Below are 12746 nucleotides of genomic sequence, written 5' to 3'. Positions count from 1 at the left end.
AGACGAGGGCTAGTAGAAATCCTTGGGTAACAGAAGAAATATAGAATTTAATTGATGAAAGGAGAAAATATAAAAATGCAGTAAGTGAAACAGGCAAAAAGGAATACAAACGTCTCAAAAATGAGATTGACAGGAAGTGCAAAATGGCTAAGCAGGGATGGCTAGAGGACAAATGTAAGGATGTAGAGGCCTATCTCACTAGGGGTAAGATAGATACCGCCTACAGGAAAATTAAAGAGACCTTTGGAGATAAGAGAACGACTTGTAAGAATATCAAGAGCTCAGATGGAAACCCAGTTCTAAGCAAAGAAGGGAAAGCAGAAAGGTGGAAGGAGTATATAGAGGGTCTATACAAGGGCGATGTACTTGAGGACAATATTATGGAAATGGAAGAGGATGTAGATGAAGATGAAATGGGAGATATGATACTGCGTGAAGAGTTTGACAGAGCACTGAAAGACCTGAGTCGAAACAAAGCCCCCGGAGTAGACAATATTCCATTGGAACTACTGACGGCCGTGGGAGAGCCAGTCCTGACAAAACTCTACCATCTGGTGAGGATGATGTATGAGACAGGCGAAATACCCTCAGACTTCAAGAAGAATATAATAATTCCAATCCCAAAGAAAGCAGGTGTTGACAGATGTGAAAATTACCGAACTATCAGCTTAATAAGTCACAGCTGCAAAATACTAACACGAATTCTTTACAGACGAATGGAAAAGCTAGTAGAAGCCAACCTCGAGGAAGATCAGTTTGGATTCCGTAGAAACACTGGAACACGTGAGGCAATACTGTCCTTACGACTTATCTTAGAAGAAAGATTAAGGAAAGGCAAACCTACGTTTCTAGCATTTGTAGACTTAGAGAAAGCTTTTGACAATGTTGACTGGAATACTCTCTTTCAAATTCTAAAGGTGGCAGGGGTAAAATACAGGGAGCGAAAGGCTATTTACAATTTGTACAGAAACCAGATGGCAGTTATAAGAGTCGAGGGACATGAAAGGGAAGCAGTGGTTGGGAAGGGAGTAAGACAGGGTTGTAGCCTCTCCCCGATGTTGTTCAATCTGTATGTTGAGCAAGCAGTAAAGGAAACAAAAGAAAAATTCGGAGTAGGTATTAAAATTCATGGAGAAGAAATAAAAACTTTGAGGTTCGCCGATGACATTGTAATTCTGTCAGAGACAGCAAAGGACTTGGAAGAGCAGTTGAATGGAATGGACAGTGTCTTGAAAGGAGGATATAAGATGAACATCAACAAAAGCAAACCAAGGATAATGGAATGTAGTCTAATTAAGTCGGGTGATGCTGAGGGAATTAGATTAGGAAATGAGGCACTTAAAGTAGTAAAGGAGTTTTGCTATTTGGGGAGCAAAATAACTGATGATGGTCGAAGTAGAGAGGATATAAAATGTAGGCTGGCAATGGCAAGGAAAGCATTTCTGAAGAAGAGAAATTTGTTAACATCCAGTATTGATTTAAGTGTCAGGATGTCATTTCTGAAAGTATTCGTATAGAGTGTAGCCATGTATGGAAGTGAAACATGGACGATAAATAGTTTGGACAAGAAGAGAATAGAAGCTTTCGAAATGTGGTGCTACAGAAGAATGCTGAAGATTAGATGGGTAGATCACATAACTAATGAGGAAGTATTGAATAGGATTGGGGAGAAGAGAAGTTTGTGGCACAACTTGACCAGAAGAAGGGATCGGTTGGTAGGACATGTTCTGAGGCATCAAGGGATCACCAATTTAGTATTGGAGGGCAGCGTGGAGGGTAAAAATCGTAGAGGGAGACCAAGAGATGAATACACTAAGTAGATTCAGAAGGATGTAGGTTGCAGTAGGTACTGGGAGATGAAAAAGCTTGCACAGGATAGAGTGGCATGGAGAGCTGCATCAAACCAATCTCAGGACTGAAGACCAAACAACAACAATGGAAGCAAGACTAAAGAAACATCAAGATACGTTCATAGGATTTGTTGACCTGAAAAAAGCGTTCGACAGCATGAAATTGGTGAAATTCTTAGAAAAATCGTGATAAGCTGTAGGGAGAGACGGATGATATACAATATGTACGAGAGCCAAGATCGATGTGCTGAAATTAAAAAGATTGTAAGACAGGTACATAGACTTTCGCCACTGCTGTTCAGCGTGTATATCGTCTGGCCCTGGTAGCTGAGTGATCAGCGCGACGAAATGTCATGCCTAATGGCCCGGGTTCGATTCCCGGCTGGGTCGGAGATTTTCTCCGCTCAGGGACTGGGCGTTGTGTTGTCCTTATCATCATCATTTCATCCCCATCGACAAGCAAGTCGCCCAAGTGGCCCACACGGCATTCATTCATTCATTCAGCGTGTATATCGAAGAAGCAGTGATGGAAATAAAGAAAAGGTTCAGGACTGGAATTAAAATTCAAGGTGAAAGGATATCAGTTATATGATTCGCTGAGGACATTGCTATCCTGAGTGAAAGTGAAGAAGAATTACATGATCTATTGAATGGAATTAGCAGTCTAATGAGTGCGGAATATGGATTGAGAGTAAATCGGGGAAAGGTGAAAGTAATCAGAAGTGGCAGAAATGAGAACAGCTAGACTGATTGTCACGAAGTAGATGAAGTTAAGGAATTCTGCTACCTAGGCAGCAAATAACCAGTGACAGATGGACCAATGAGGACATCAAAAGCAGCACTGGCAATAAGGGCATGGCATTGTCTCCAAGAGAAGTCTAGTAGTATCAAATGTGGCCCTTAATTTGAGGAAGAAATTTCTGAGAATATACGTTTGGAGCACAGTGAACCATGAACTGTGAGAAAACCGGGGGAGAAGAGAATCGAAGCAATTTAGATGTGATGCTATAGATGAATGGTGAAAATTATGTGGACTGATAAGGTGAAGTTCAAATGCCTCTAACAAGGGAACCTCCCCATCGCACCCCCCTCAGATTTACTTATAAGTTGGCACAGTGGATAGGCCTTGAAAAACTGAACACACATCAATCGAGAAAACGGGAAGAAGTTGTGTGGAACTATGAAAAAATGAGCAAAATATATAAACTGAGTAGTCCATGTGGAAGATATGCAACAACAAGGATAACACAAGGAAGGGAGCGTCGTGGTCTCGTGGTTAGCGTGAGCAGCTACGGAACGAGAGGTCATTGGTTCAAATCTTCCCCCGAGTGGAAAGTTTAATTTTTATTTTCAGTTTGTGTGACAAACTATTATGTTTTCATCAGTTTTTTGGGAGTGATTATCACATCCAGAAGAAAACCTAAATCGGGCAAGGTAGAAGAATCTTTTTACCCATTCGCCAAGTGTACAAGTTAGGTGGGTCGACAACAAATTCCTGTCATGTGACGCACATGCCGTCACCAGTGTCGTATAGAATATATCAGACGTGTTTTTCTGTGGAGGAATCGGTTGACCTATGACCTTGCGATCATGTTTTCGGTTCCCATTGGAGAGGCACGTCCTCTCGTCTACTAATCGCACGGTTTTGCGGTGCGGTCGCAAAACACAGACACTAAACTTATTACAGTGAACAGAGACGTCAATGAACGAACGGACAGATCATAACTTTGCGAAAATAAAGAATGTAACTTTTTACTCCAGGGAAGATTTGAACCAAGGACCTCTCGCTCCGTAGCTGCTCACGCTAACCATGAGACCACGACGCTCCCTTCCTTGTGTTATCCTTGTTGTTGCATATCTTCCACATGGACTACTCAGTTTATATATTTTGCTCATTTTTTCATAGTTCCACACAACTTCTTCCCGTTTTCTCGATTGATGTGTGTTCAGTTTTTCAAGGCCTATCCACTGTGCCAACTTATAACTAAATCTGAGGGGGGTGCGATGGGGAGGTTCCCTTGTAAGCACTATGGGACTTAACACCTGGGGTAATCAGTCCCCTAGACTTAAAACTACTTAAACCTAACTAACCTAAGGACATCACACACATACATGCCCGAGGCAGGATTCGAACTTGCGACTGTAGCAGCAGCGCGGTTCCGGACTGAAGCGCCTAGAGCCGTTCAGTCATAGCAGCCGGCGATAAGGTGAGGAATGAGGAGATTCTGCGCAGAATCGGAGAGGAAAGGAGTATGTGGAAAACACTGACAAGGAGTATGGACAGGATGACAGATCATCTGTTAAGACATCAGGGAATGAATTCCTTGGTAGTAGAGAGAGCTGTAGAAGGCAGAAAACGGTAGAGGAAGACAAAGATTGGAATGCAATAAACAAATAGTGGAGAACGTAGGTTGCAAGTGCCACTCTGGAATGAAGAGGTAGGTACAGGAGAGGAAATCGTTGTGCGTCGCATCAGATCAGTCTGAAGACTGATGACTGAAAAAAATAAAAAAATTAAAAAAATAAAAAATATATTAAAGCTAAGCGAAGATGCCCGGACACAGAAACGAATCATAAGACTAAAAAGTTAATATTGAAGACAATTAGGTATTGTTGTTGCTATGGTATTTTGTTCGCAGTCTGGTTTAATGCAGCACAAAAGTAACTAATCGTTGATGACAGAGAATGTGTGCTATCCATCCTTTTGGAAAAGTTGGGCCATAAATTTAATTTCACGCTCATTTCGATCGACTATGGTTCAAATGGTTCAAATGGCTCTGAGCACTATGGGACTCAACTGCTGTGGTCATCAGTCCCCTAGAACTTAGAACTACTTAAACCTAACTAACCTAAGGACAGCACACACATCCATGCCCGAGGCAGGGTTCGAACCTGCGACCGCAGCGGTCGCGCAGTTCCAGACTGTAGCGCCTAGAACCGCTCGGCCACTCCGGCCGGCAAAACGGAAGGGAAAAACAAAGAGAAAACATTGCAGAGACCAAGTTTTTAACGTCGCACACACACTTTTTGTCGCGAATTATGCTCAGTGGCTCCAGAGTGGCGACGCACACCCTTGTGTTGGTTTGGCGGGGGGTGGAAGCTGCGGCTAACACCAGGGGGGCTAGCCTGCCTCTTGTACGGCTCATTTGGCTGAAACGGCCAGCCTGCCACCACTGACGAAGTACACCCGCGTGCTATGGACAAGGAGGATTAAGGCGCCGCCACCAGCCTGAGGCACCAGGCGGCGTTCCGATACACGACCAGGTGTCAGCAGGGCAGCGACAGTATTCTAATTACTCTATGAAAACTAGCTTGTCTTCCCTGTATAGGTGAGAACATAAAAAGAGAGATACACTTGCAACAGTTACTAAATAAATATATGTTGCATAAACGCTCTATGAGATATACCCGCCATTTAGTTGCATTGTAATAACACAATTTGTCTTGATCGCAGTATTTTACTGACTTTATTACACCTTGCGCGTTTCGGCGTTACGCCATTACCAAAGGATCCAATAATACACTGTCCAGTAACATTAATGTGACATCTATATCTATCACAAACCTGAAGAGAGTCCGTGAGGTTGTGGAAGGTACTGACACATAGGGAGAGCTATTCAGACTCCAGTGACGTGTCCGTTTGCGCTAGGTTTCTCGGCTGAGAATCCATGTTGCGAACAGTCCAATTTAGGTGCTCCGGTAGATTCTCTATAGGGTTCAAGTGCGAGAAGTTTGGTAGGCATGGGAATACGGTACACTCATCCTGGCGCTTTTCGAACCACGCGCGTCCACTGCGAGGTGTTTAATGCGCTGCATTGTCCTGCTGGTAGACGCCATCGTGCCGAGAGAGAACATACTGCGTGTAGGAACGAACACGGCCCCAAGGATAGACGCATGCTTATGCTGATCCACTGTGCTTTCCATAATGACGAGATCACCCATGGAATCTCATGAAAACATTTCCCAGAAAATAACGCTCCTCCTGCGTCTTGAACCCTTCCAATGATTGTTTCACGGTGTTTGCTTTCTGACGTTTCACGCTGTGCACGCCACCGTCTATCTGTCCGATGAAGCATAAAACGTGATTCATTTTAAAGTCCACCTGTCGCCACTCAGTAGACATCGCCGATGAACATCAGTCAGCATGGGTGCGTGAGCCAGGCGCCTGCTGTGGAGGTCCATACGCAGCAATGTTCGCTGAACGGTCGTTGAGGAGACAGCATTGGTAGCCCCTTGTCGACAGGGCGGTCAGTTTCTCAACTGTTGCATGTCTATCCGTCCGTAAATATCCCCGCAGCCGTCATTTATCCCTATCACTTCGATTGGCTCTGAGCACTATGGGACTTAACATCTTAGGTCATCAGTCCCCTAGAACTTAGAACTACTTAAACCTAACTAACCTAAGGACATCACACACATCCATACCCGGGGCACGATTCGAGCCTGCGACCGTAGCAGTCGCGCGATTCTGGACTGCAATGCCTAGAACCGCACGGCCACAGCGGCCGGCCCTATCACTTTGGCCCGTGGTGCACTACAATAGACTCGGTGCAGGTTTTGGATAGCACCTTTATGCCAGGCAGGATATAGGCCTACTTTAATCACAGCTGCATGTGAACAGTTTACAAATTTAACCCTTTAGGAAATGTTTCCACCCTTGGCCCGAAAGGCAATGATCGCTGCAGTCTGGAACCGAGCGACCGCTACGGTCGCAGGTTCGAATCCTGCCTCGGCCATGGATGTGTGTGATGTCCTTAGGTTAGCTAGGTTTAATTAGTTCTAAGTTCTAGGCGTTTGATGACCTCAGAAGTTAAGTCGCATAGTGCTCAGAGCCACCAAAGGAAATGATCCTGTCCCTTAGATGTCAGACAAATCTCTCCGTTTCCGCATTATCACCACGACTTCGCTGTTTTCCGCGACCCCTGACACGTTTTATATTCACGGCTTTGCTAATATTGCCGCTGCCACCTGCCGTCCGCGAGTGGTTATTGCGCGTTGACATCGAACATACACTGGTCGGCCAAAACGTTATTATGGCCGTAGCCCACCGCGTCGTTGGATGCCACTTCGTGGTGTTGTGGGCACGTGATGCGGTAACTGAAGTATGTAAGTGTGGCACACGTGGGTGGGGGATTACTCTAGAGAAGATATGGACTGTAAATCGGCAAATCCATTGAGGTAAGCGACTTTGACAAAGGGAATTTTATTATTATACAGACCCTATGAACGAGTATCTCGAAAACGGCGAAACTGGTCGAATGTTTACGTGCTACTGTCGTGAGCATCTACGAAAACTACCACTAGGTGCTAAATGGTTGGCCGTTCACGACTCTTTACCGAACGTGGGTTCGGAGGCTTGTCTGTTCTGTAACGTAGAACAGATGGTGATATGTGGCATCTTTGCCAAAAGAGCACAATGCTAGTGCACGTCCAAGTACTTTGGAGCACACTATTCATCGTATATTGTTGAACATGTAGCTCTGCAGCAGGCCACCCCTGCGTGTTCACAAGTTGATCCAACGACGTCGTCAACTGCGATTTTAGCGGGCACGGGACCATCGGAATTCGACCGTCGATCAATGGAAACGTGTCATCTCTTTGGGTGAATCAGATTTTTGCTACACTAGGTCGATGGTCGTCTCCACAAACGCCGTCATCGAAGTGAACGGTGCCTCAAAACACGCAGCGCGCCACTAACGTAGTTTGGCGGGAGCAGTAGTACGCCGAGCGGTTCTAGGCGCTTCAGTCTGGAACCGTGCGACCGCTACGGTCGCAGGTTCGAATCCTGCCTCGGGTATGGGTGTGTGTGATGTTCTTAGGTTAGTTAGGTTTAATTTGTTCTAAGTTCTAGGGGACTGATGACCACAGATGTTGAGTCCCATAATGCTCAGAGCCATTTGAACCATTTTTTTCAGCAATATAATTGACGCTGTCTTGAAGCCAGAACTGTGCTACAGTGGTTTGAGGAACGTTATAGTGTACTTAAGTTGATGTCTAGGCGACCAAATTCGTCCGATCTAGATCCTATGGAACCCATGTCGATCACTTTCAGGCGCCATCACTGCATACGTAGATCAGCTGCCCGTTATTTACGCGAATTACATGACTTTTGCGTGGACATTTAATTCCACGTATCTCCACAAGCCTACCAACCAACTGTCGGATCCCTGATGTGCGGAACTGGAGATGTATTTCGTTATAAAGATGGACAAACCATCCATTAAGCAAGTGGTCATAATGTGTTCGCTCATCATTGTACGCGGTGGTCACATTTATGTGACTGGACCGTGTGTAACAAACTGTTTTGTGTTTAACCAAAAGATAATTAATCTGTCTAATACAGACACACTCTATTTTATTTCTTCACCCTTCATATCATGATATGCAAGAGCAAACTCAGTTGTCCCTCGAGCTGAATGCTTCAAACATACATGAGGAAACTGCTTACTTGAAAGTGGGCGAAACAATATCTGTAACTATGACCTCCGACTTTTGGAGACCTATTCATCAGCCAGCTGACATTATTGCTTGATTCCCGTAGCACTATCCATTACAGTGACTCCCACGCGTTTCCTGATATCACCCACCTGTGTTCCATTACGGCGTCATGTTTACTCTTCATTGGAATTCGTCTACCGTCTATTCCACTGGCTACCTGCCCGCCCACCAGAATTTCATTTTCGTTACATAATTACAGCATACATTCTGCTCTGTTCTCTCAAACATTTCTTTCGTTCCCGTCTCTTTTAGTAATGACTGTCATGCACCTCTCTATTTACTGCTGAATAACTATCATATTGTGAAACATTTATATATTATAATTGCATCTGAAGAGTATTTACATAAAGTAGCAACTGCATGTATTTCTGACACAAGTCAAAACAGGAAGAAAAAGTTACTATAAGCTTGTCGTTCCAAACTGATGGGAATCCTCATTATGATAACCCTTTGTAGTTTACCAAACGCATTTCATGTCCCTTTTACCCTTCTGTTTAATCCTTTTCTGTCAATCCAATCGTTTTCTTCAAATATCCTAAATATAAATAAATGTGCCAACTCACTCTAAAACTTCTTGTTATGTTGTAACGTTATCTTGCGAATATATTCACTGCACATTATTTCAGTCTTCTTTTAATATATTTCCAGTCTTACTTCAAACTGGTTCGATCAAGTTTATGCATTCGGTTTTGAAGTTCATCTGTACCAGATGCAACAGCACAAAATTATCAGCAAAATGAAGGTGGTTCAAATAATTTCCATTGACATTTACTTCCTCTTCATTTCTTACTGCTTAAGGTTATCAAAACTTCCTTCAGGTCTGTAGGAAATATTTTTGATGATACCAGATCTTCTAGTGTTTTTTCGACTGTACATTTTTCACTTTTCTGATGAGATTCCACGAAAGATGTAGCACTGATATATGTATTCATGAGCGTTATGAGATATGTTTAATTAATGCTTTGTTTCTCAAGAGCTGTTAGCAAAGAGCGAAAGGCTTCTAAAAATAATTGACACCTACACGAAGTGGTAATATAGACTTATTTCTCGAGTCTGTTGTTCATACTGACTTTTGATGCCTGCTTGTTCGTTCCTCATTAAAACACTAGTTTTCTCCTAAGCAGTTGATGATAATTTTATTGAATATATAACGAAGAAGAGATTGAGAATTTTATAGCTTCTTTTGTATCTTGATTGTCTCCTTTCTTGTAAAGTAGCAAAACCATAGCATAATTTTAATCTTTAGGAATTGTCTTCCTACGATTATATTTTATGTACAACTTCCAAGTTCCTTTTGCATTATTTTACCTACACCATTAATTATTTCTACTATAACATACCTCGAATGGCTCTGTACATCTCGTCGAGCATTACTTTTGGCATGTCAATAATTGAAGTATTTAGTAACTGCGTTTCTAATTGATCTATTGAGCAATACAGACAATCTCTCTGTGTTATTCTTGATTCGGAATCATACCATATATATGTTGCAGGCAAGCCAAACCCGGTGACGTTCGTGAGCAAGCCGGTGAGTCGGTTTCGCGACCGCTACAACATCTCGTGGGCAGTTAACAGCTACACGCCCATCGAGGAGTACAAGCTGTCCTTCCGCAAGCTACCCATCCCGGGCCCTCAGGGACAGCAGCTGCTGATGCAGCAACAGCAACACCAGCATCAGCAGCAACAGCACAACGGAAGGCGGCCGGCGAGGCGGGTAAGTCTGAAACATGTGATGAGGTTTACCGTGAAATCAGGGTCGGTTTACAGTTATGTATCCGGGAACTTGGTTTTTAACCGCCTGTATTCGCACAATCGGCTAATGACGAATGTCTCCAGTAAATAGCACTGTTCGGTGATGAGTGCATCCAGGGGATATTGATCGTATCAGTTTTGTTAACTTGTCGAGAGAGAAAGAAATTTCATGTTTTATTTTAATATATTTTCCTTTTTTATTTTATTATGATTAATATTTTGAGTGATTCAGTGGAAGTCGTCTATACAAACGGCTTTATCAGCGTCACAAATTCCTTAGGCCATTAAAGGGGCTGTTGTTCGAGTGAATACAGGATAATGGCGCCCATTCCCTGCCGTTCTTTGACCGCCCATATCAAGCGCTGAAGGTTTCAGTTAGCATCAAGTTCTTACGCAGATGTCTGTGGACCGCGTAGATGTGCAGGGCCAATGCCGAACGGTGCCAAAGTGCAGCCGTTCTCTTCATTTGATTGACACACTCACACGATGTGACAGGGCGCTATTCCATGAACTTGATTTAAGAGTAGCTATTCCAGCATTTCCTGAGAGTCAAGTAGTTCCACATTTACAAAATTAACATCCGCATATATTAAGATTTTTTACATACACATTTCAGTTTCCTTGTGTTGCCTTTGGGTACATGTTTTACAGAAGTAGAGTACGTCAAGATCATGTTTAATTCATATATTGTATGTTGTACTATCTAGTAGACACTGATTAAGTGACTTCCTTTGCTAATTAGTGACCTTGATCATTCTAAAAGACATTTACATCTGAGGATTTGCAAACCGACAAAATAAACCATTGGAAATTTTGATTTGCGTATCTGGAGTCATCCGACAGTATTAGCATGAAAATCTGAACTCTTTCTGCCTCTTTTAATCCTAGCCGGTTTTCTTCATCTTAGCCTTTTCCCTGCTGTAATATGTCCAGTGTTTTGGCCATGGTATAATATTGATGGACAATAGAAGCTTCTGCATAAAACTCTGAAAAAAAGTACCACTTACAAAGTACATATGCAGGGTGTAACTGAATGCCCTTAACAGACGCGTTGGTAACTTGTAGTGGGGACCAAGACAGTTAGCCGGCCGGAGTGCCCGAGCGGTTCTAGGCACTAGAGTCTGGAACCGCGCGACCGCTACGATCGCAGGTTCGAACCCTGCCTCGAGCATGGATGTGTGTGATGTCCTTAGGTTAGTTAGGTTTAAGTAGTTCTAAGTTCTAGGGGACTGATGACCTCAGATGTTAAGTCCTATAGTGCTCAGAACCATTTGAACGAAGACAGTTAAGTTAAGCATAGGAACTCATGTTTTCTTGCTCACGCAAAATACCACAACATACGCTGCTCTCTGACTCCTGCTGTTTGTCACCTGAGACCGTTTATGGTACATGTAGTACTCGATGTGACGACCATCGACGTCAACGCCAACAATGCATCTCCATACCACGTTCCGGTACACACGAACACGAATGCCTTGTGCTCCAGCATACGCCGCAGCCGTAACCGCGTCACTAGATCCTGCTAGATGGCACAGGGGTGTTGTAAGTCAAGAATTTGATGTGACCCTACAGCTATTAGTCTAGAGGGTTCAAGTCGGGAGAACGTACAGATCAAGTAGCTGGGCCACCACTACCTCTCCACTGTTGCGCAAATCGTTGATCCAGATTACCACGGACTGCACGTGGAAAATGAGATGCTGAGCCATCGTGCTGGAACTCGATGTTTTGATGTACTTGTAGTGACACACTTCCAAGATCCCACGTAGTGCCCCGTCAAGGAATCTCAAAATGCGGCTCCCGTGAGATGCGTGAAAGAAAGTAATGCCCAGTCACGCGCCCTTTCAGGACGAACGCTCTGGCAACCTATTGCAGTCCGACTGGGTCACTAAATCACTCTATCTCAGTCCTACAGAAAATGTCTGGAAGGCTAAAATGCAGCAATCAACCTCTTCCACAATTTAGCAACTCTGCGGGGTTTAATATACCTAATAACACTTTTGGACTCCTTTCATCTACTAATTGATTCCAGGTCCAAGCAGGAGACGGCATTATTGTGCATGATATCTTTTGAGGGTGGGGGGGGGGACTAATTTTTTTCTTCAGTTCGCTTAGGACAGTATTCCTTACTACGAGCTATCAAAGTCCTGAGTACACGTGGTTATATTCGACGCACTTTTGTTTTAAAATTCTTCCTCCCCCCCACCCCCTTAATTAGTAAGCTAAAATTGACGGGTGGGAGCTTAGTGGTCAAAAAGGTCGTAATTCTACAGCAATCTGGCGACGGATCTAAAGATATCTGCTGGTGACAGTTTACACGGCAGAAATCTGCATGCAATTCGCTACGGAAATGACATCCGATTAAACGACAGGCAAAATTCACTGTTGGAACGACCACACGCACACGCACGCATGCACACACACACACACACACACACACACACACACACACACAGTACGGTGCGGCTAGGTGTAGTTAGCTAAACAGAGTTAATCTAAACTGCCGTTCATCATGCAAATAACATTACGCTCATACATAGAGAGTGGACGTTGAGTGATAGCGTGGTCGAGCCGCGACAGATAAGAAAGCCAAACAGCGCTGCCTGCTCACGGGCGCACGCCCGGGCCGCGATGGGCAGCCAGGGACTG

The 12746-nt window shown here is 43.9% G+C and overlaps 1 protein-coding gene across 2 annotated transcripts in view; it reads left to right on the top strand.

Annotated features, from left to right (window-relative positions):
- LOC126484509 (limbic system-associated membrane protein) overlaps positions 1 to 12746 on the top strand; it is a 965824-nt gene that overhangs the window by 928456 nt on the left and 24622 nt on the right. For both annotated transcript variants that reach the window (XM_050108046.1, XM_050108045.1), the window contains exon 7: positions 9842 to 10062. In XM_050108046.1, the coding sequence (XP_049964003.1) occupies positions 9842 to 10062 (221 nt within the window). The remainder of the gene's footprint in view (positions 1 to 9841; positions 10063 to 12746) is intronic.

Source organism: Schistocerca serialis, chromosome 6 (genome assembly GCF_023864345.2).
Source record: "Schistocerca serialis cubense isolate TAMUIC-IGC-003099 chromosome 6, iqSchSeri2.2, whole genome shotgun sequence".
Classification (NCBI taxonomy): Eukaryota; Metazoa; Arthropoda; class Insecta; order Orthoptera; family Acrididae; genus Schistocerca; species Schistocerca serialis.
This window is presented reverse-complemented; position numbering and strand designations above follow the sequence as displayed.